Genomic DNA, 25,094 nt, shown 5'->3' on the forward strand with positions numbered 1-25,094 from the left:
GTTTATTACCCTTGGCTAACTCAGTCAGTAACATGCATGTATTGTATGTGGATTGACAGTAAAGCGGGACTGCTTGGAGCTGCTTAAGCCGGGATTACACTGACAGGGTTTATTTAAACACACTGCCCTGTTCTCCAGTCATACGGCTTACGTCATTCTTACACACAGCCATATCCACCTCTAGACCCATATACTTTATTCTTAATAAACACCAGTGGTTCACACATGGAGCACAGTGATCAGCATGAGTTCCTAATGAAAAAAGATGTCATAATTACCCTGTTTTCTGTTTCTTCCAGGGTTGGAATTTACATAAAGAGGAGAAAGCGGGGCTGCTCTCAAGCCTGAACATTTTTTGTCTTCCTCCATCTGGCCGTTTCTCAGTCTGCCTCTTCTGATTGGTGCTCATCCTCACGCCCCTCGCCAATATGCTGTGTTGGGGGAATGCAAAGGATGGACAGTTGGGTATTGCTATGGAGAGGGACCCTGTGTTTGAGCCAAGGAACTGTCATGTGTTCAGTGGCAGGGGACTGAAAGAGATAGCCTGTGGAGGGCAACACTCAATGTTCCTGCTGCATGATGGTAGTGTGTACACATGTGGTTCTAACAGCTGTGGACAACTGGGCCACAACAAACCAGGGACTTCCCCAGGTAAGCTTTCAGTGTGAACAGCAGATTCACTGACCTTGGATTACTCATTACAAGTTGTAGGCTGTTGCACCACCCTGCTGCACTGTTTTCAGTAGGTGTGAGTGGAAAGTTACAACAGGTATGAGAATGTGGGTGGACATGACATGGTGTGTTTATAAGCGCTGTTTGTATTGGTAGTGCTTGGCTCTAGGGATGGCAATGTTGACCTCTCAGGCAGTCAACCACTTGATTAAATATCCCGACAACTATTGGATGGATTGCAGTGAAATTCTGTACAGATATTCATGGTCCCTAGAGGAAGACTTCTACTAACATTCCCATCAGCCTCAGCTGTACTGTAGTGCTACTTACTTAGTGAATGTTAGCATGCTAACATAGCAAACTAAGATATTGAAAATGGCAAACGTTATACCTGCTTAACATCAGCATAGTAGCATTGTCATTGTGAGCATGTTAGCATGCTGGAGTTAGCATTTAGCTCAAAGTAACACTGTGCCTAGGTTCAGCCTCATAGAGCTGCTAGCATGGCTGTAAACTCTTATAGTCTTGTTTCTGTATAGCAAACATTGGTATTAGAAATGACAGATTTGGGTTTCAAATCTCAAATACGTAAATTATTAGAAGATATGAATATGAACATTCAAATAAAAGAGATATTACATAGCAGTTGCAACTGGACGTACTATTGTAGAGTTACACCCTCATGTGAGAATAGCTGATGCCGTGGTTCCAACATTATGATTTTCCAGGTAACCCTATCTTTGTGTAAAACTAGTTTTGCTGCTAGAAGTGGATGACTCTTACTAAGCATAAGAAAACCGGGCGAATCCATAAGCTTCACAAATGATGCTCTTTATGTAGTTGTATTATACATAAAATGTGCTTAAGCAAAGCAAACTGTGGAGAGTATCAGTATAAATGCACAAGTGCCTCCATTTCTGAGTGGGTTCTATTGGGAACATCAAATGAAATGACTAGCCACAAAACACATTTCTAGGAGGTTTGAAACACTCTCATGGCTTGGCAGTGATTGCAGACAGTGGTGGGTCAGTGTTGGTATCATGTGGGTGGAAGTTTTAGTAACTTTGTATAGCCATGTGGGTGAAGCTGTAACAACGATGAATAAATTCAGGAATCACTGGACCTCGAGCAAATAAATAGACATATTCAATAGAAGGTTCTTGCATACCTAAAAAATCTCTGTGACAAATGTGTAGGATAAGCACTTCTAGTCACTTAACACGATGTTTTAGGCCTCCATCAGGCACGTGTTGTTACTTAAATATATTATTTGAATAAGCCTATACAATGTAGATTGCTAATTAAATGTTTTTAAATAATATTGTAGTATAAGCTCTAATGAAACCACAGTATCAGATTATTGCCTATTTGTAACCTTTCTAAGCAACTGCAGCATTTTTAACCCAGTAAACCCTCTATTATAAACCATTTCTATAGCAGAAACCAAACAGGAAACCAGTGCACCAACAGCACTGTGACAGTTTCTGATTATCTGCACCTACAATATGTGCTTGCTTCCTACTGAATCTCTCTAATGTGTGTGACATGGATTATTGCAGAGACAAACCCACTTTTACAGCGCACATTAAAAGCATAGACGACTTAGATATTTTTTTGTGCATTGATAGTATCATACATACGTCTCTAGCCTTTGAATCTTAGGTCATATTATGTTACGCAAACAGTCTGTTTTCGGCCTGGGAACTATAGAAGTTTGAGCGGTCCAAAAGATGAGATAAAATGCCTGCGCTAAATGCCTCACATGGGTTGGGTCCATGAGGGCATAATGAATGCTCTCTGTTTCAAAAGATCCTAAAATAAAATACCATTTGGATACTGTAGCTTGCTAACTGAAAAGCTACAGTATCTAATGCCATTAGGGCGGTGCTATCTTGCCCCCCCCCCCCCCATTTAAAACCAACAGATACTTGAATTCCTTCATTCCTTCTGCCATTAGGCTCTTAAATGCTCCTGATGGCAGCAACCTGTAACATTCAGAGGTTGTAATCCTGGGGAGGCATAATGCTTCAATTTATGTATTTATTACTTCACTTAAGTTGGATTATGGTTGTATATTTATTTTTATCTGCCCTTTTGGGATCAATAAAGTTGTTTGAATTGAATTGAATGGAAATGTATGACAATCCTCTCTCTACATACTCTTCATACGTTGATCTATTTATTTGTTGTCACGAAACTGCTGATGTCTGACGCTCCTCCTCCTCTCCACAGAGCTTGTAGGAGCTCTGGATGCTCAGACGATAACAATGATGTCGAGTGGTCGGGCCCATTCAATGGCAGTGAATGAACAGGGTCAAGTGTTTGCGTGGGGAGCTGGTGAAGGGGGCCAGCTTGGTCTGGGGACTGCAGAGGCGGCTGTTCGAATACCAAGGTGATTTAGTAGCACACCATAGAGGAATTAAAGCTTTTAGCCTGACAGGAGAAAAAACACTTCAGGAAAATGACTTTGAAGAGATTGGAGGTTTGGATATAAGCATTACGACTGGGTTCAATTTGTAGGGACCCATACATCCAAAATAACAATGCTATGAAATATTCTGTTCACATGAAATTAGAATGTGAAAAAGAACCATGATTTATAAATGTTTTAACTGTTTTTTTTTTGTTTTTTTGGGCTTTTCCGCCTTTAATTTTTGACAGGACAGCTAGGTGAGAAAGGGGAGAGAGAGGGGGAAGACATGCAGGAAATCGTCACAGGTCGGATTCGAACCCTGGACCTCTGTGTCAAGGCATAAACCTCTCAGTACATGTGCACCTGCTCTACCACTGAAGCAACCCGGCCACTATTTAACTGTTAAGATGCAGCGAATTGCCTGCTGTAGGATAGTGAAACATGTATGACTCTAAAGTAGTTTCTTACGGCTGGCCTTACAGTTAGCTTGTATATTATGAATTAGAAATGTTCACAAAAAATAATTTAAGCCGACAAAGTTAGGTTCCTTACCCGTGGACAATCGCCGAACTTTACCATGTCACTGGTAGCATTTAATGACATCTCCTGACAACTGAAAAAAGAGGTTGTTTCACTGTAATTTGTAATTTTGAACATTGAGTAGCCTTGGGCATGGTTTTTATAGTTTGATTAACACATTTCTTTTTTCCTAGGTTGGTTAAAAGGCTGTGTGACCACCGGATCTCTCAAGTAATGTGTGGGAATCAGCACTGCATTGCACTTTCTAGAGGTTTGAAAGACACAATCTCTTCATAGCACACCAGCACCGTTTATGATTGTACTCTTGTATCCATCTACTGTTTGTCCAAACTCTATCCATATCCAGTTTAAACTTTGCATCAGAATGCATCTCAATTTCATCTTGACTGACAAATTGCGTTGTATTTTGGTTCCCTACACGTTTGATTTTGATTTCTTTCTGTGGGATACTTTGACCATTGGTTGGAGCTGAGGTGGGACTAGGAATTGTCAATCACAAAGGCTGAGAGCGATAGGCTGACACCTGTCAGTCAAGAAAACATGCCCCCCCCCCCCAAAAAAAAAAAGAAAACACTGTACAAGCTGTAATCACATCAGTTTTAGATAGTCCCACATTTCCAAACAAATGTATACAGTTACCTATTTTTGATTCTCAGATGGCCAGCTGTTCACGTGGGGCCAGAACACCAGCGGTCAGCTCGGTCTGGGGAAAGGAGAACCCAGCAGGCTGCTCCCTTATCCCCTGAAGTCTCTGGCTGGTATTCCCTTTGCACAGATAACCACCGGGGGAGACCACAGCTTTGCTCTCTCCTTGTCCGGAGCTGTATTTGGTTGGGGCAAGAACAGAGCTGGACAACTGGGTCTCAATGATAAACAAGGTAATAATCAGTAGCCATACACTGCTATTTAAAAGATATAAATGATATATTATTATGTAGATTTAACATTTGCACTTACAGTATTGTTTTGACACTGGATAGAGGAGTGTATATGTTTCATAGAAGCACTAAGTGTTTATATATGGGAAGTTTAAAAAAAATGCCTATTGGACAGCAAAGTCACAGATTTATGGACACTACAATACAACATTCAAATGCAGAACTCAGTAATGTTCCTCTAAGTCGTACCACTCTTTTGTTATTACATCAAACAGTGTAGAACAGTGTGACCTTGCTTGCATGTTTATGTTCCCTACCTCAGATCGCGCCGTTCCGTGCCACATCAAATTTTTGAGATCTCAAAAAGTTGTTCACATCAGCTGTGGAGAGGAACATACAGCAGCCCTCACAAAGGTACGGATATAGACAAACCCCCCACTAGTGCTTTTTAGTTTCAGTTCAAATATCCACATATTATAAGCATATCCTGCTGCCTCCATTAGCATGCCACCAAATGTTACATAGTCCAGTTTGGTCAGTTGCTGCTTGGTCAGCTGTCGCATAATTGGCAGATCGGTTAGAGTATTCTTTCTATGCACCTTGACACAACCTTTATGTGTTGTCCTTTAGACAAACAAGTATTTTACTTTGACTAACTATGCCAAGAATTTCTGTCTCAAACAACAACAAAAATAATTCTGTATTGTGTCTCTGGCAGGATGGCGGCTTGTTTACATTTGGTGAAGGCTCGTGGGGTCAGCTGGGTCATGGCTCCACCAATAACGAACTTTTACCCAGACGAGTGGTGGAGCTCATGGGCTCTGAGGTGTCCCAGATCACCTGTGGCAGGTACTGTTAAACCTTTACAGAACTTTTGTTCACCATTTAATTTGGTACAAATGTACAATCTGATGTAACTCAATGCATGTCTGTCTTTGTGAAGCTTAAAGTGTGTCAGTATCAACAAAAACTAAAGATCAAAAGATCACAAATGAGTTCCAGGGTCATTGGATTGCCTTAAAGTAGACTGTAACTAATGAACTCAGTGTTTTAGAGGCTGGTTATGTCCCCCTGCATCCTAAATCTTGCTTTTTCCCTTTTGTCAGGCACCACACGTTGGCCTTTGTGCCTTCCTCTGGTGTGGTGTATGCGTTTGGTTGTAACAGCCATGGCCAGCTGGGCATAGGAATACGGGGGGATGCTAGGAGCCCATTACCTGTCAAGGCCTGTTTCCTGACTGGAAATGTCCATTGTACAGGTAAGAAGAAGATTTTGTGCTCACTTTACAGGACTAGTACAGAGCCCGTTGAAAATGTACCTGTTTGGAACGGGCGATTGCTTGGCCTGTGGTATTGCAATTGTAAATGTAAAATTACTTACATAAGGACCCCAAACCACTTACTCCACTGTATAGCCTACTACTGACTTACAGTGTAGGCTACGTCTACATCAGAGGAAGACATTATAGGCCTACCTACTACTGTATTTACCCGACAGAGAACGGGGCAGATTCAGAATCTAGGCTAATCACAAAATATCACAATGACAATGTGGAGTAATCAGACATTAGCGTCATGGAGTCATGGCAGTGTGCTACCCACCTGGCCCGTTATGAGAGCTAATATCTGCGTTCATCAACCACCAGAACCGGACTGTTTGTGTGTGTGTGTGTGTGTGTGTGTGTGTGTGTGTGTGTGTGTGTGTGTGCGCAGAGAGAGAGAGAGAGAGAGAGAGAGAGAGAGAGAGAGAGAGAGAGAGAGAGAGAGAGACGGTGTTGTCTCGTGTCGTATGATCGTTAATGAATTTAACACATCAGCAGATAGTCTAGACGGGATGTACCGAAAAAGTGAAAGTGAGGAGCATTTATGGGTACAAGTCGGGAACCGGCTTACCTTACATATTTCAAGGGTGCTGAATCCAAAAAAACTGGTACCCAAGTGAAATTGTGAGTTTTTGACCTTCTAATTTGCATATCAAAATGGCCGCCAAATTGCCCATCTTGCTCAGTCGTTGGACCATTTCCCCCTAGTTTGTTTGTAAGTAGGCAATCAAAGATGAGGAAATTAAGCTTCTAGATCTATAGTCTAGGGTCAGAGCAAGGATGTAGTGGAGGCTCAGCGCCTTTTTTATGTATATATATATATATATATATATATATATATATATATATATATATATATATATATATGCAAAATACCAACTTTTAAGGTGAAATTAAGCATTATTTGTGTCATTTTTTAAGGCCGACATAAATATTCAATCAATATCACTCTTAAATGTTCCCAGTGTATATATGATATGTGATGTATTCCATATTACATAATAACTAAGAAAAACACCATTGCAAGTTGTCTGAGATTTCATTTCTTTATGCAAACAAAGCATTTATGCTCTTAATTCAAACATCGAAAAACCCAAAAACACCATGAAACTTCCCTTGAACAGATCTACAGATCACATTTTGTTTCTGTATATTTTCTTTCATGTTTGTAGCTAATTGCTTTACTTTCATCTGTCTTCTTCTGTAAGTTCCATAGGTCACTCCGCATTTCTGTATATTTCCTTTGGAGTCTAGCTTTCGCTTTCTTCTGTTATATTAGTTCTACAGATCACATCTTGTTTCTGTATATTTTCTTTCATGTTTGTAGCTAATTGCTTTGCTTTTTTCTGTTAGATTTTTAATTCTGTAGTTCACTCCCTCTGTAAATATGTCAGATTCTGGCAAATACACATCTCGAACCATTCTCAGTCCCTTAGTTTTCCATAACTTAAATGTTGCGTCTGCCCTGCCTGGTGGAAAAAATTGGTTGCCCCATAATGGGCTAAATTGAGACAGACAATGTGAATCTTTCAAAAGTGTCTTCACATCACTCCATACTTTTATCATGTTTTTAAGAATTGGATTTTTAATTTCTCTTAATAGTTTTCTTATTGTATTTGAGTATATATAAGAGGGAAGAGGTAAGTTTAATCCTTGTGATTCCATTTCTATCCAATGTGGTGAGTGATTAGTATAATAAAACATAATAGACCTTAGCTGCGCAGCCCAATAGTACAGCTTAAAATTAGGACATTTCAAACCTCCACGTTCATAAGGCAAGTACAGTAAAGACAAACGAAGTCTTGCCCTTTTATTATTCCAGAGAAAATGTATAAACATTTTTTTCATTTGTGAGAAAAAACCAAACGGGGGTGAAAGGGGAATATTCTGAAACATATATAGTAGCTTTGGAAGAATGTTCATTTTTAAAATATTAATTCTCCCAATTATAGATATTGGCAGCGGCATCCATCTATCAACTGAATTTTGCATTCCTGTTACTAAAAGATTATAATTTACCTCAACTATTTTTTCTAAACTTGGTAAAATCTGTATCCCCAAGTACTCAAATTGTGTCACAACATTAAACTGTATAACATCTGGGATTGGGTTTGCTCTTTCATGTTCATTTAACAATAAAATAGAAGACTTGGTTTTATTGAGCTTGTAACCTGAAATTTCACTAAATAACTGGATGATTTCCAGAGTGATCCGTATTGATGTGTTTAGATTCGAAATAAATAAGATCACATCATCTGCGAACAGAGAAATCCTATGTTCAGTAGGTCCTACTGTAATTCCACTAAGTTGGGGATGTGAGCGTATTGCAATTGCAAATGGTTCTATTGCTAACGTGAATAATAAAGGTGAGAGCGGGCAGCCTTGTCGGCACCCGCGTTTTATTGCTATCGGTTGAGAAATATTTCTATTAGTGATGATTTCAGCAGTGGGGCTATCATATAATATTTTTACCCATTTAATGAAATTGTTTCCACATCCAAATTTTTCTAATACCCGGAAAAGGTATGGCCATTCAACCCTATCAAAGGCCTTTTCGGCATCCAATGATAGAAGAGCTGTATTTGGCGCATCCTTTTTACAATAAATAATATTCAATAATCTCCGTACATTATGGAAGCCCTGCCTTCCCGTGACGAATCCATTTTGATCTTGATTTATTACATAAGGGAGAGTTTTTTTGTAGTCGTTTTGCTAATAATTTAGAAATTATTTTTAAATCTGAATTCAAAAGACTAATGGGTCTTAGATTCTCACATTTATCTAAAGGTTTTCCTGGCTTAGGCAGGAGAGTAATCAAGGCTGTATTTAATGAAGGAGGAAGAAAATTCGATAGAAAGATTTCTTCAAGCATGTCCAATATAGGTACCAAAAGTTTATTCTTAAATTTCTTATACAGATCTATAGGAATGCCATCAGGCCCTGCTCTTTTTCCAGATTTCATGCTATCAATGGCTTGTCCAATTTCTTCTATTGTAAATTTTGAATTTAAATTAACTATCATCCTCCGAAATAGTGGGAATATCTATTTTATTTAAAAAGTTGCTCATATTGTCAAGTTTAATTGTTGCTTGTGCGTTATACAATTCTTCATAATAGCCCTTAAACGCATTATTAATTTCTATTGGATCCAAAAGTGTCTGCCCATTTGATATTATTGATGTAATTGGCGATTTCGTTTCAAGTTGTTTTATTTGCCATGCCAACAATTTGCCAGCCCTATCACCTTGCTCGTAAAATGTCTGTTTCAAGCGTAGAAGACTTGAGGCAGCTCTAAAAGCAGACTGCTTATCATATTCAGCTCTCAATAATAATAATTCTTTTTCTAATTGTGAATTATTAATGTTTTTAGAATTATTTACTTTCGTTTGAAGGGCTCTTATCCTATTTTCCAACTGTAATCTAGTTTCCTGTGTCTTTTTTGATTTAGAACCTGTATAACTAATGATATGCCCTCTCAAGAAAGCCTTGAAAGCTTCCCATTTAACGCATGCAGTAGTTTGTGTAGTATTAATTTGAAAGTACTCATCTATCTGTTTTCCTAAATATTTTACCAAGTCTTCATCTTGTAACCATTTATGTTGGAAATGCCATCTGGGTGGATCTCTTAATAATTTATCATCCCTATAGGCCAAACAGCATGGTGCATGATCCGAGATCACAATATTATCATAAGAGCAGTCAGAAATTTTAGATTGCAATTCTGAAGAAACAAGAAAGAAATCTATTCTAGAGTACGTCTTAAAGGTGCCCGAATGACAAGAATAAGCTCTAATATTCGGGTTTCTCTCTCTCCATATATCTAATAAATTTAAATCTCTCATAAACCTATGGATTGTAGCCCTGCAGTTGTTATGTGAATTATCAACCCCAGTTGATCTGTCTATTTCTGGGTTTAATGTACAATTAAAGTCCCCGGCTATCATATGAAGTCCTGGAAGTGTTGAGAGAGTAAAAAATAGGTCATTATAAAAATTGCTATCATCCACATTAGGACCATACACATTTGTTATATTTAGCATTTCTGATAACAAAGATCCTTGAAGTATTAGAAATCTTTCCCTTTTATCTTTAATAATATTTTTTATTTTAAATGGAACCGACTCATGAATTAGTGTCATAACCCCTCTAGCTTGAGATGTAAACGATGCCGCATACACAGTGCCCTTCCACCTCCTTCTCACCCTTATACTATCATCAATGAGATGAGTTTCTTGCAACAGTACAATTTTAGCATTCATTTCTTTCAGTTTATTCATAACCTGTTTTATCTTTTGAAGACGTTGTAGACCTCTGCAGTTCCATGAAATAAAATTAAGATTCACTTCTTGAGACAAAACTTAAAAATTAAATTTACCAGGTTGCTTTGCAATGTAAAACTATCCTTGTTTATAGGCATAACAAATTGTGATGTTAGAACAAACATCCAACACTCTGAACAAACATAACCCCCCTCTCCCCTCCCCCACTCAAGAGGGTATCCCCTCCCCTGCTGTTGGTCTCCCGTTATTGCTAAGACCGGTCCACACCAGTGAGGATCAGTCAAACCACTCTCTTGTTCCAACCTACTCCAATTACTACTGCTGCTGCTACACTCTAACAAGTATTAACTTATAACTCCTGCTCACTTCGATTAACACTCGGCTTGTTGTATGACAGTAACATCTTATTTGTCTCATAATAATGTGATCTCTTATGATCATTGTTGAATAGAAGTACACGGTCATGCTATATAATACACTTTGTAAATATATAGCTTCAAACCTTAGTACATAATAATTACGTGTCAGTCATTAAGTGAAATAAAATAATAAAATAAATTGAAAATGGGCTTGTCTTGGTTATGTGTCCTGCCTACAACAAATCACATACCACATTAATTGGCTCTATCATCTTGAGTTCCTGTCTCTTCTTCATGTAAGTGTTCTTGGATTCTCCTGAGAAAAACGTGTGCCTCAGCAGGGGTTTTAAAAGAATGAGTTTTGCCCTTGTGAGTCACAAGCAGGGTCGCGGGATGAGACATTCCATTCCATACCCAGTTTACGTAGTTCCACGCGAACTGGGTCGAACTTCTTCCTCAGCTGGGCAATTCCCGTAGCCAAATCTGGGTAGAAACAGACCTGTTGGTTTTCGTAATAAGCCTCCTTTTTCTCCCGTGCAGCGGTAAATACTGCCTGCTTGTTCTTATAGTTGTGAAACCTCATTATCATGGTCCTCGGGCGTGATGCGTTGTCGTTCTTTGGTCCAATTCTGTGTGCTCTTTCCAAAACAATAGAGGACTGTAGCCCCTCATTTTCCAACGCCTCGGGGATCCATTTCTCTAAAAAGGCACACATGTCCCCGCCTGCGCCTTCAGCGCCCTCTGGCAAATTCACAAGCCGTAGATTGTTTAAACGAGATCTGGCTTCTAAATCCATAAGTTTATCCTCCATGGTTTTGTTCTTAGCTTGTAGCGTGTTGACTTTAGCTTGCAGGCTAATTAGCTCGTCTTCCGCGGTGGAAATACGCTCCTCCGCATGGGACATGCGTTCACTGCAGTCGCTAATCTCCTTTTTCACATCTTGTAGAGTTGCTGCCAAACCATCAAGCCTAGAGGTGAACCCTGTTTCCATTGAGCCTAATTTTGCCAGTATTTGATCAGCTTTGGTGCCTGCTGGTTCATTTTCATTGTCAGTTTGGGTAGTCATGGCCTGGTTAGCCTTGGATGCTTCGTCACGACGATTACAGTCAAACAGGCTCGGCTGTCTGGTTGTCCCACCTTTCCCCTTTTGTGACTTTACCGAGCTAGGCATCACACCTCAAAATCTTCTTCTATTTGAAACTGTAAATGAGCAGGAGAGCTTTTTTGCGAACTTAGCAGCGGAGCAGCAAAAAACACGTCTTCCTACATGGCCGCCATAACCGGAAGTCTGTAAATTGTTTTTGGTAAATTGTTTTTATACCTTTCTAGTTTGCTTGTGTGCCATTTGTCTTTGGAATTTCATTTTGATTAGTTCTTCTTTCTGCAGTCCTTTTCCAAGTTCTTTGGTTACCCCTTGCCTTGGTATACTTGAGGACTACAACTCCACATTTAAACAAGGACATTGGTCATCACTCTGACATGCACACATTGCAGTGCATAACAGCCCTGATTTTTGGCATTTGCACTGGCGTGTTGTGCATTGTTTTTTACAGGCACACAGGATCATTTCCAGGCAACTTTCAGGTTTTGGATTCTGTGACATAAGAATGGGCTGTAGTCCTGAATTGACATGTTTCCATCCCATGTTCAAGGGTGAAGGAAGCTCAGGTGTGGCATAGTGAGCATTTCTCCAAACCATTGCCTGGTAGTGTACTCTCAGCAGATGGAAGTGGAGCGCATCGCTTGTCGCCGGCATTGCTTCTGGTTTACCTGTCCTGGAGAAAAGTATATGCCTTGCTGCATCAACAGAGTCTGTTTTATGCACATCATATATTCTGCAGACAAAAGCCTCTGAAGATCTTTGAGTCTCCTCCGTGAGATCACCAATTCCGAGGTTGCTGAGCAATTGATGGTGCATTTTCCAAACTTTCCACGATGTACTTTTGGTGTGACTTGCAATGTATGAAGTGGTATCACAACCAGTTAGTGCATGAAATGCTACTATGTTTGGGGTGGAATTATAAGAAATAAACTTCTATCAACAAAGGTGGTAATCTTTAGGGCACAACTGGGAAAAAAATAGCTAGCTGTTTTTTTCCCTCCAAAACTGTTAGCTAGTTTTCTCCCAGTTGCTAGCCATCTCAATATCATTGAAATACACAATTTTGACCCACTATGGTTGAAAAAGTATAATTTTGGATAAATAGGGTAACAAGTTCAATCAATAACTAAGGAATATTGACATTGTTTGTCTAAAAAAAAAATCAAAAAACAGGAAACTTGGAAGGAAGCATGTGAAACTGTTACGATCCTCTTTGCTGTTACATTCATCTCAGGCAAAAGGTCCTCAGAGATGGGACTGACCATGCTATGTCCTGATCTAAATATTCAACTTGGGAAGTTTCATGGTGGTCTCTTTTTGAATATTTTTCCCTATTCACCTGGGTTTTTCCCGTCTTAGAATTTAGAGAACAAATGCTTAATTTGCATAAAAACATGAAATCTCAGACAACTTGCAATGGATTTTTTTCTTTGTTATCATGTAATATGGTGTACATCATATGTCATATCAACAGGGGAAATTTCAGAGTAACATTTATTGAATATTCATGTCCACCTTAAAAATGACACATATAATGCTTAATTCCACCTTAGAAGTTGTACATTTGCATGTATATACATAAAAAAGGCACTGCGCCTCCACTACATCCTTGCTCTGACCCTAGACTATAGATCTAGAAGCTTAATTTCCTCATCTTGATTGCCTACTTACAAAAAAACTAGGGGGAAATGGTCCAATGACTGTGCAAGATGGGCAATTTGGTGGCCATTTTGATATGCAAATTAGAAGGTCAAAAACTCAAAATTTCGCTTGGGTACCAGTTTTTTTGGACTCAGCACCCTTGAAATATGTAAGGTAGGCCGGTTCCCGACTTGTACCCATAAATGCTCCTCACTTCTTATAGAAGGCCTTTTTTCTGAAATCTGTCTAGACTAAGAGGTGTATGTGTTAAATTCCATACAGCTGTATGGAAATTAACACCTCTGCTGATGTGTTAAACCTAGGTTTAGTGGCTTGACGGTTAACGGTGAAGTAGGGGATTTGATTCGTGGGGGTATTTTGGCGACGGTAACGTTATTAGTGTTGTAAGTTAGCAGTAGACTTAATTAACCCGACCCAGGGTGAGTCTGATGAAAACTGCTGTGTCTGCCCGGTTCAACTCGCATTGCACAGCGCTGTGAAGGAATAATTTCCGAGATTACTTTATGTTCTGCCAGCTCACAGCAATTTAATACAATAGCAGGAAAAGAGTCAAAGGGCCTTAATGTCCTTAAATTCGGGAATTGTCGTTTGTTTATTCAAAGTCAAAGACAAGAAAGAAAGTAGTGCTACTTTGCACATTTTTGTGGGTCTGAGGTGTATTTCACATTTTAGCTGCCAAAGCTCTGCTGCTTTCTTCAACCCTCTCTGTCTCTGGTCCTGTGCTGAGCTCAGTCAGTGTGCAGTGTGAGAGGGGGAGTGGCCAGCGGCAAAAGCCAATGTGTGCTTCTTTTACCGACGATATATTTTGCATTTCTAATCCAAACAATGTCAAACTTGGCACTGCACTTACTCATGCCCGTAGCAAGACACCTGTCAAGTTTGAAATCCATTGGACTAACGGTTCGAGAGATATGCGCATAACACACAGATAGACAGACAGACGTTCCTGCAATTTATAGATAGATATATGAGTATGGCTTGAATTTTTTTTTTTTTAAATGCCTGGCTACTATGTCTATTTTCCCTATTTTATAGGAAGTAAAATCAATATAATCTTGTCAAAAATACAAGAATGAAAATGTTTTGTTTTTCAGGCATAAAGGTAGCAAAAGTTATGTGTTTTAAAACAAAAATGTATTAGTGTGGATGTAGTAATGTAATGTAATATTTTTTAGGCTGGAAGATGACTTTGAAAACTATTTCACACACATAAGATTTTGATCACCTCTTGATGCATCCACAATAAATGATCCTTTATCCTTCATAACTATGTATCAGCAGTATACTCAAGGTCATGCTCAGTTGTAAAGCATAATTTCATACAAATGCAGTTGAAAATGATTTACTGTACAATAAAAAAAATACAACTACTTTAAGTAACTATGGGTTTACTTGTAATGAAAGGTGCTATACAATTAAAATTGACATCTGAATAACTGTTGTAAAATGTTGGCCAGCTAACATGCTGTTTCTCTTCCCTTTCTTTATTATGATCAAAACAATATACAGTGACCAAAATCATCAGTGGAGGAGACCATAGCTTCTTATTGTACTCTAATGACCAGGTATGCGATTTAATTAAGATTATAGTAAAGTGTGTTGCCTAAATTATGACATCAGTTTTATTTGTGACCAATAATTTATTTATTGTTTGTATAGGGGAGTGGAAGCATCGTTACAATCATTAAAGTGGCATAAGGCAAAGTGAGCTAGTTTCCCCAAATAACCTTGGTTTGTTGATGTTTTCCATTTTATTCAGTTTCAGTGTTTCACCACAGGGTGGCATTAATGTCTAAGCTCTTACCAGTTCTTATTAAGGAGCTATACTGTATGTGGAGCAATTGTCTGCTACAAATATCTAGCAAATTACCAGGAATGTGCACTGATAAAGACACATTTAGCCTCTGCAGCAAAATATTTAGACTTCAGGCGTGGCCTATTTATTTTATCTTCATGAAGGAAACAGACACAACCCAGACTGAAGCCCAAATGTTTGTGCGGTGTTCTTGTCTCCGTTTGTCTTCCTCTCTGCAGAGTTACGTCCCCCCAGAAGACTTCAGAGTGATTAATGTCAGCAAATCAATCTCCCCAATCAATTATGAAAGATTAAATTCATGGCGGTTAAAACTGATGTACAGCACAGATTCCAGTGTCACAAAGTAAGTCCAATAATAAAAGGTGTTATGTGAAATGTATTAGATTGTACTGTGTGTGTGTGTATATATATATATATATATATATATATATATATATATATATATATATATAAGGGCTGTCAAACGATTATTTTTTTTAATCGCGATTAATCACTGTATTTCTATAGTTAATCGCGATTAATCTCATATTTTATCACATGATTAAAATTCGATTATTTTGCATTGCAGAACAGTTTTTAAGTACCAATTAACAATCGAAAGCACTTTTTACCAGTGTATCTTGATTGGGAATCAAATGAATGCAAAGAAAGTTACTTTATGAACTTGATTTTAAGATTTGTAATTATTTATTTACTGTGTAAACACAAGAAAAATGTGTGAATCTGTCATTATTGCACAATTCCTCCAAGTACCTAACTAAAAAACTAAAAAACCCTATCCTTACCAGAGTCAATATAGTGTTTAGTAACTCCTAAATAATTTTGATTACTCACTGACGTCCAGTGATCACCGGTTAATGAGACAGCGTTTGTACTTTGCAGCAGTTCCAGTTAGGCTGCTTTCTCCGTATCGTACAGGCTGTGTGTGGGGCTGCTGTCCCCCTCGACGGCAACGAGACAGGTCAGAACATGCCAACCGTAGTACGTCTTTAAGACCCGAGTCCTCTACGATGCTGACAGGTCTGCAGTTAGTTGCCACCCGTTTCGGAAGAGCTGTAGTAATTTTTTGGGATTTGGTTTCATTCACTGGTCGGCAAGTAGCACTCTCCAAAATACTGCTTTGCCTGAGTGGGTAGCATGCTAGCGGGTAGCATCACGTTAACTGAACTATATGCTCAGCTCCGTAGGTGGTAGCTCAAGCTTGACGTGCTTCGGTGATATTTTAATTCGGCTTTACACAATGTGCATATGGCTTTCGACTCGTCTACGAGCCGTCCGGGAGTTTTGGAAAATAAAAAGCTCCATTCAGAGTTATTGCTGCTGTCTTTCTCCATCATGCCTGCAGCCAGCAGCAGCAGGATGTGTTACGAGGAAGTGGCAGCTTGATGATAAGTAACGGTGCTGCAAAGGGTCAAAATAGTAGCCTGTTAGGCACGACGCAAAGCCGAGTGAAGTGTAAAATAAATTAATAAATGCCAGCATGCAATTAAAAAAAAATTAACGCGTTATGCTCGGCCCTTAATTGCATCGCGTTAATGCTGACAGCCCTAATATATATATATATATATATATATATATATATATATATATATATATATATATATATATATATATACAGTACAATCTAATTTATACATCTTATAAGAAAGACCATTATTAATACTAAACATCTACATATATAAAATGTTCATTCTCATGTAGATGTTTAGTATTAATAATTAGTTTAATAATAAGTCTTACTTATAAGACTTGATTTTGTTTCATCAATTATATTTTAATGGTCTCTGTACTTTTTGGTCAAACATTTTTCACAGTGAGGCTCTGTTTTATGTTTTTGTGCACAGAGACATCATAATTCAACTCTCCTCTACGGCTTGTTGGAACGGCAGCTTTTTGGATGAAAGGTACATAAACACCATGTTTACGTTAAGTAACTAAGTACTTAACTCAACATTTTCATCTCATTAAACCAATGCGCAATGCAGTGGTGAAAAGAAAACTAAGTACATTTACTCAAGTCCTGTACTTAAGTTCAATTTTAATGGACTTGTACTTTACTTGAGTATTTCCATTTTATGCTTCTTTATACTTCTTCTCCACTACATCCCAGAGGTATATATTGCACTTTTTACTCCACTACATTTATTTTAAAGCATTAGTTACTAGTTGCTTTTTGCACATTTTAGCCCATTTACCACAAATCACATATACTTTACAGTACAGTTAACCATTTGGCAAACCACGCTGTTATGTTTAAGAAATTTAAATGGATGTTTTCCACTGCTCCAGACATCCATTTGTTTATGTACATGACTGGGACCAGGCAATACTTTAAGCCAAGGTTTCAAGAGTCTGTTAATTGATTTTTATACCACAAGGGAATGAATGGAAACCAATGGCTGCCGGTAACTGTAGGAATAAAAATACATCAATAAAACTGTATTCAAACATGGTCAGCAAAAATATTAAGTATACATACACTGTAGGTAGGGACCTACAATTTGTTTGTTGATTTCATTGTGTTTGTGTTAAATTTTGGCCCAGAACTGCTCATCTGGTATTTTAAGCTCACAGAGTTCTCAAAATAAAGTGGGTCAGTGCTCACACTCATAGCGTATTATCTGCATCAATGTTTTTTGTTTGGCAAAAGTCTCCACAAAATCAGATCTGATGTAATTGTGCTATGACTAAATGAAACCTGAGCTATAAGAATGTGAAGGCTTACACTGTAAATAGTGGTTGTCCTTCATGCTGAGGGGTTTTGTTGGCTTTGTGCAGGCATGTTTATCAGTTCATACTCAATATCCTTGGCTCTCCCAGGCCAAACAGGAGATGCTTAGGGATTGACTTAAATACCTTTAGGCTGGGTGTTTAACCTAACTGTTGGTGTTTAATCCAAAGTAACGATCAAGGCTTTACCTCAAAGTCCCTGAATGTGAGCTCTGACCTATTTTTATTCTGTTAGGGATCACTGAGACATCATAGATAGGCAACGTATAAGTGTGTGTTTGTTTGCTTTCTCAGTGATGATACCCACTTCAAAACCAACCCAAAGATCCCAGGCATCGATCTCGACTCTGTCAGAAAGCTATTTGAGACGCTAAGCAAACCGGCTTTCTCTGGACTTCTGGAGCAGGTAAACGTGTATTTAAAAATTGTGCACAAGGTAACAGCAATTTGGTCTCTTTTGCTCTTCTGAGCCAAAACTTGACATTACTCAAACTAGCTACTAGCTAGGCTTTTTAAATGAGGAACTGTAGGATTGTCACTGTATTGGATTTCTAGCTTGTGGTTATAAGAAAACATCCATATGTGAATATTGAGCTTGTTTTGAAAGAACATCAAGTTCTGCAGTAGATTCATGGCACAAACTGCAGGAGTGAGTCATAACCGCTAACATTAGCTCAGTAATGACCGGTTTGGGGTTCATGCACCTCATCCCAATTTGAATTATAATCTGCGTGGAGACTGAGGCCACATACCAAACCACTAAAAGCCTCTCCCAAAATTTAGTGACTGATTTTTTTGATCCAAGCTGCTTTGGAAGTGAAGATGATTTCATAAATTTCTCTGGTTCATTTAATAATACTTGTAGCTTTCAAACATATCAAAATAAAGTAGATTTCAAATACTTCTCTCCGTATAACAGTAAATATTGTTCCTTATATCTGTGTAATTAAAAGTAGAAATATACACAATCTGTTATACATGTCTTCCCTCTTTTTGTGTCCAACTCTCTGTTTAGGCCACTAAGAGTTTTGAGAGTATGATGATCCCTCAGCTGCCGCGCTCTCCTCCTGATGTCGAGGCCATGAGGATTTACCTCATCTTGTCTGAGTACCCGGCCCTGATGGACTCCAAGAACTACATCCGCCTCACTATCCCCCTGGCAATGGCCATCCTCCGGCTAGACGCCAACCCCGGCAAAGTATTGGGTATCATACTTGCATGCACACACAACAATTTAATTTATTTTTTTTTAAACCAGTACAGAGCCCATTGAAAATGTGCCTGTTTGGAATGGGCCGATTGCTTGGCCTGTGGTATTGCTGCTTGTAGAATTCTTCAAAACCAAATTGTACCCCAAAATTAGAGAGAGAGAGAGAGAGAGAGAGAGAGAGAGAGAGAGAGAGAGAGAGAGAGAGAGAGATAGAGATGTCTCTTAATTAACTCGACCCAGGTTGAGTGTGATGAAAACTGATGTGTCTGCCCGGTTCAGCTCTGAGATTTTCTCGCATTGCACAGCGCTGTGAAGGAATAATCTCCGAGATTACGTTATGTTCTGCATCTGTTTAGAAGTGGTGAATGTAGGCTACAGCTCACAGCAACTTAATACTATAAAGTGTCTGGCTTTTTTTGATATTTAATGTCGGCAAATGGGTTTTTATTGAGTTTCCTCTTAGCTAAATAATAGACACTGAAAAGCGTAGCGCCTTTTTTTCGCCAAACTTATTCCACACAATAGTCACAATGTTCCTTTCAGCTATCCGCTCATCCTCCAGGAGAAGTGAAGAAAAGTTAGTTTGGTATATCCAGCAATCATGTAGCTAACGTTGGAAGCAGGAAAAGAATATTAATATTTTGGAAAAATCCTCTTTACAGAGGTGAAGCTCAGTTGGTAGCTGGTCAAGAGCCTTCAGTTTGAGAAGAATCAAAAACAAAGAAAGGGTTTTCCACACAGCAAAAAAAAAAAAAGCTTTGGACCAACTTGAAACTTGGTATTGTTTTAAACACCACTGTTAAACATTGCAAAGTTTTTTGGTGTGTGGCAAATGCCTTTTTAATAAAAGCAAGGAACATCCTGGATCTGTTTTTTCGCTCTTCTTTATTCGGACTCAAGGGCAAAAAAACCTGATCAGGACATCCCTAATAAATATACTAGAACACAAACATATATACAGCTAAAAACGTTAGAGAAACACAGACAGATCAAAGGAGAAACTCTTGTTCGAGCGAGGTATTTGCTCTGTAATTTCATTTGATTTTTTTTTCCTCTGTCCCTGCAGATAACTGGTGGTATTTATTGGACAACAGTGTGTTCACCAGAATGGTCGACATGTACAAGAGCATCGTTGTGTTCATGCTAACGGGAGGCAAGGCGCTGCTCGTACCGGTGTTCTACGAGAACTATTTAGTCGCCACGCTGAGGCTGCTGGAGAAACTCCACCAGGTATCCACACAGCTCACCTGCTGCTGCGGCTACTGTAAACAAGCCATCAATTCTGCATGACAGTGTGTTTTTCCTGTTGTCTTGGTAGCTGCTGAGATCATCTGTGGACTTCTGTGTTGAGGCAGGTGTTTGTTCCATTTTTCCAGGTAAATTTAAGGGCCAACCATGTGGAGTACAACCATTTTTATATCCCTGACATCACCAGCCTGGTGGACATCCAGGAAGACTACCTCAAATGGTTTCTGAGTAAAGCTGACATTGTGAGTTCTGACAATATTTCACTTCCTTGTTACTTACTTACACACACACACACACACACACACACACACACGCACACACACACACACACACGCACACGCACACACACACACACACACAATTCTCTCAATTCAATTCTATTTTATTTATAGTATCAAATCATAATAAGAGTTATCTCAAGACACTTTACAGATAGAGAAGGTCTAGACCACACTATAATTTAAAACAACTCCAGTAATTCTCAGTGTTTGCAGAGACGGTGAGGAATTTTATCCAGAACTGCTTTTTGGGTCGCTGTTTGTTAGGTCTTGCTGTCCAATTAAGTCTTAAGTTCACAGACAAGCACCTATAACTACTTGGCCACTGGAGGGATTTAAAAAAAAATAAAAAATCGTATTAATATATATATATAATAAGTTGCTGCTCTTGACCTTTTTTCCCTTTCAAGTCGAGTCAAATGACTTTGCTTTCTCTCATTTTATTTTCTAGAAAGCGGGATCAATCCCCCGTTCACAGGTACTTGATTTTTACTTTAACATCTAAAATGACATATTAGATTTATTTTTGTTATTAGTGTAGTAAGTATATATTTCCACGGTTTCCTTGCAGAGTGACCTTCCCGCAGTGAACTTATGTGCCTACCCGTTCATACTGAATGCTCGAGCCAAGACAACCATGCTGCAAACAGACGCTGAACTGCAAATGCAGGTACCTGCTGTTAATGTGATCTTGTATCATACAGTTCGATCACTTGGCGATTAATTTGATTGTTCTCAGTCTTTTTATTATCTATTTGAAATGTACTCTCTTTTCTTGCTTTTCCCACCTCAACCTGTGACCGTTACCAAGATGGCAGTAAGCGGTGCAAACTTACACAATGTATTTATGCTGCTCACGCTGGAACCCCACCTTGCTAGGAACCCTTACTTGGTGCTCCATGTGCGCAGGGACCATTTAGTAAGTGACACACTACGTGAGCTCACCATGTACTCTGATGTGGACCTCAAGAAACCGCTCAAGGTGAGAGCTACACCTTAGGTTTTGAAGATAACTGCAGTTCTGTAATTTTGATAAAAGTAAAATCTTTCTTTTTCTGTACTTTTTTGTGATCTCCTCTTATTCTCCTCCTCCCTCCATCCAGGTGATCTTTGATGGAGAGGAGGCCGTGGATGCAGGTGGAGTGACTAAAGAGTTCTTCCTGCTGCTGTTAAAGGAGCTGATGGATCCTGTATATGGGATGTTCACTTATTACAAGGAGTCCAACCTGCTGTGGTTCTCAGACAAAGTAAGTCAACACTGTATCCACATGCCAATGATGTAAAAAGACTCAGTTCTCAAACACGCTCAATGCATGTTAAAAAAACATATTAGCTTAAGTGTTATGCTTATAGCATAACACGTAGTAGAATAAAAAACAAACTAGTGTAGCAAGAGGGGATAATCAGCCATATTTTAGTACACATATAGTAAAATCATTTCCTTGTGTTTGTTTCCAGTGTTTTGTTGAGCAGAACTGGTTTCACCTGATCGGGATCATCTGCGGTCTGGCCATCTACAACTCCACAGTGGTGGACCTCCACTTCCCACTCGTTCTCTACAAGAAGCTGCTCAATGTGCCATCAATGCTGGAGGACTTCAAGGAGCTCTCCCCCACCGAGGCCAGGTAACCTGTCCTTTGAGCTGGAAAGGAGAGGGGATGCAGTGCAGGACATGTTGACTTTTTCTTAGACATTGCAACTGCTGCAAATAATTTATCTTGATTTAAATTTTTTTTCCCAATATGCTACACTTTTATTTGGACTTAAAACAAAAGTCTTAAAATCTAAAGTCAGCACACATGGTACCTGCCACTGACAGGAAAGAGATACGACATTGTTTAAATAATTGAGTCAACTGTTTGAGATTAAATTCATTTTGTATTGTCTTTTCAGTATTTTAAAATACTGCAAAATTACCTGTAGTTGGGGTTAAATTGTAAGGCTATGGTATCTGATCCTCTAACTAATTATCATTTTATCATTTTCTTTGCCAGCTACACTTCCTCTTTCCATGTTCCCTGTGTTTTGGTGGTAAATATCCATGCTGTTTGCAGGAAAACTAACACAACACTCCCCCTGACATTGTTCTGTGGTATTATTAGCTAAAAGGTCACCACTTCATTTTTAATCTACTGTAACAGACCATTTCTATTTGATCCATGCAGCTGTAGGACAGGCACAGCTGATCCCTGGTTTTCATTTTAAATGTGAAACGGGGACAGATTTAAATCTGCAAAAAAACAGATGTATGATCCCTCAGTGTTGCAGATATTTCTGAAATGAAAATGATTATATCTACCAACAAAGTCCTCAGCTATGCATGATGGCGATATGCATGATATGCATGAAGGAGCTATTTTTCATATGAAATGTACTAATTAGTTTCTAATCTCATGGCGTGGTGAACTTTTTTGATGATGGTGATTCTGGCCTTCACCTTTTCATTTGTTTTATAACGTCACATTAATAAGATTATTAACTTGTGTTTTTCCACCACTGACATGATCATGTGTTAATAGTGTTGCGTCTTCCAGACTTCCACTCTGTTTATTCTTCTGCAGGAGTCTACAACAACTTCTGGATTATGAAGGAGGTGATGTGGAGGAGACATTTCTTCTCAACTTTGCTGTAAGTGTAACTTTTCACCTGGATAAGGTTTTTCTTATTGTTAACAAATCCCACAACAAAGACCAAAACAAACAATCTGACCATCTCTTAAAGGGCCTGTACTCGGAATACTGAAAAAAGTTACACAGACTGTTCCTCAATACGTAAAATACCTACATTTTGTCACAGCCACATGCACCAACATGCATGTGCGGTTGGACCGGCTATCAAGAACAGAGAAGCTTGGATTACAACACACACAGAGAGAGTTTCTTCATTCTCTCCTCAGGACGCTATTACTCCACTTTATCTTTACATAGCAAACATTTGTCTGCTGCTATATTATGTTATCAAGCACAGACCCTTTAATACTTCCCGACTTCCCTACCCGGTCTGTGACTGTCAGATCCAAGCCCTTTGGTTTCTACTGAACACGTAAATCTTTATAAAAAAGGTCACAAATTAAGAGTATAATTTAAAAAAAAGTACATTTGTTGGGGACTATTTCCAGTTGCGGATTAATACAAAGATAGTGCACGGGTGAGTGTTTACATCAGCAGCATAATGTGTGTGGTAGTGGTGGGCGATACCATGAAATACATAGGCCACCAGAATCACCAATATTATTAGGCTCGTTTGAGATGAACTGCGCCTCGCCTGTAAAGTGGACGGAGCAGGCGGCAGCAGCCGGGGGCGGTGACAAAAATCCGCTGTCAAGTCGGACAGTTTCCAGCAGCCTTCAGGCTCAACAGGAAGTGACAGGAAACACTGTGGTCCGATTCCGATTTAATAAAATGTTATCAGACCCATATATCAGCTTGTACACAAGTCTCCAGTTGTTTTTATTACGACAGGGTAGCTGTCAAAATGCTCTACATGCGATCTGTTGCTGATTTTAATTAACAGACTGTAGATGATCCGTAATCTGAACGGATTTAGTCTCTCTGACTTCTAAACATAACTATCAGCCACACAACATGTGGTTTGGACAGAATAAGCCTTTAAATCAGACAAATAGCAGTTAAAATCCCTCCAATTCAAAAACTATAAAAAGTTTATATAAAATGTCATCGTGTTGAGTTAATTCTGAACCAATCAGCTGTTAGATTAGCTGAGAGCCAGGCGTTTCCCAGCATGCCCTGGGTCCGCATGTGTCTTGCAGTCGGTGAAAAGCTGCCTGCGTCTCAAAACTGCAGCCGCCTTGATCTCATGAGGTTATCGTTGCCCACGTGACACAAGTCGGACACAAATCTAACCAGCGTGCATTGGCCGGCGATCGGCGGTGATTGATTCTGCGCAGACCTGGCTCATCTCGAACGAGCCTAATATGATACTTTTAATTATTAAAAGCAGCTAAAGTAATATTATGTTTTATGGGTTTAATGCATCTCTAATAGGCTTCTGAAAACAAATGAATTATTGTGATTTGTCTTTTACCATGATTTGTTAATTACTTAATCACGTGCAGGTTACAAAACAAGACTTTAATAGTGCATAACGAAAAATGTGCACTGTGTGAATTCTTTGAGCTAACGAAGTGATTGCGGTGTGCATGTACACAACAGCAGCATAGAAGCAAAAGTACTGAGAAGAGTGTTCATGTCCCCAGAATGTTCATTTTGCTCATTGGTATTGATCCTATTAATGCTTATATCAATACTTAAAATAAGACTTAGTATGGGTAGTATCCATACTTTAGGTATTGGTCCATCCACCCCTAATATGTGAGATCTACAGTGTTCATCGTAATGAAGGAACCTGTCAGCCAGTGCAGCAGCGTGGCTCATTGACTGGGTTTGGACAACAGTGGAGGTCTATGGTACAGAGAAATAAGATATATCATGCTTTTAACACACACACACACACACACACACACACACACACACACACACACACACACACACACACACACACACCTCGTCAGTAGGCCTGTAGCAATTATTTAATAATTGTCTAATCGCAATATTTTTTAAGTAAT

General features: G+C 39.0%; 1 protein-coding gene across 1 annotated transcript in view; it reads left to right on the forward strand.

Annotated features, from left to right (window-relative positions):
• The window catches only part of herc3 (HECT and RLD domain containing E3 ubiquitin protein ligase 3), a 35,172-nt gene that overhangs the window by 1,744 nt on the left and 8,334 nt on the right, over positions 1-25,094 (forward strand). The window contains exons 2-21 of the mRNA XM_031276937.2: positions 300-651; positions 2,905-3,064; positions 3,799-3,875; positions 4,282-4,503; positions 4,826-4,917; positions 5,222-5,352; positions 5,610-5,761; positions 14,737-14,792; positions 15,262-15,386; positions 16,888-16,947; positions 18,068-18,179; positions 18,789-18,978; positions 20,050-20,213; positions 20,360-20,473; positions 20,961-20,987; positions 21,081-21,179; positions 21,321-21,491; positions 21,613-21,756; positions 21,968-22,134; positions 23,071-23,137. Coding sequence (XP_031132797.1) covers positions 429-651; positions 2,905-3,064; positions 3,799-3,875; positions 4,282-4,503; positions 4,826-4,917; positions 5,222-5,352; positions 5,610-5,761; positions 14,737-14,792; positions 15,262-15,386; positions 16,888-16,947; positions 18,068-18,179; positions 18,789-18,978; positions 20,050-20,213; positions 20,360-20,473; positions 20,961-20,987; positions 21,081-21,179; positions 21,321-21,491; positions 21,613-21,756; positions 21,968-22,134; positions 23,071-23,137 — 2,553 coding nt within the window. The 5' untranslated portion in view covers positions 300-428. The remainder of the gene's footprint in view (positions 1-299; positions 652-2,904; positions 3,065-3,798; positions 3,876-4,281; positions 4,504-4,825; positions 4,918-5,221; positions 5,353-5,609; positions 5,762-14,736; positions 14,793-15,261; positions 15,387-16,887; positions 16,948-18,067; positions 18,180-18,788; positions 18,979-20,049; positions 20,214-20,359; positions 20,474-20,960; positions 20,988-21,080; positions 21,180-21,320; positions 21,492-21,612; positions 21,757-21,967; positions 22,135-23,070; positions 23,138-25,094) is intronic.

Source organism: Sander lucioperca, chromosome 4 (assembly GCF_008315115.2).
Source record: "Sander lucioperca isolate FBNREF2018 chromosome 4, SLUC_FBN_1.2, whole genome shotgun sequence".
NCBI lineage: Eukaryota > Metazoa > Chordata > Actinopteri > Perciformes > Percidae > Sander > Sander lucioperca.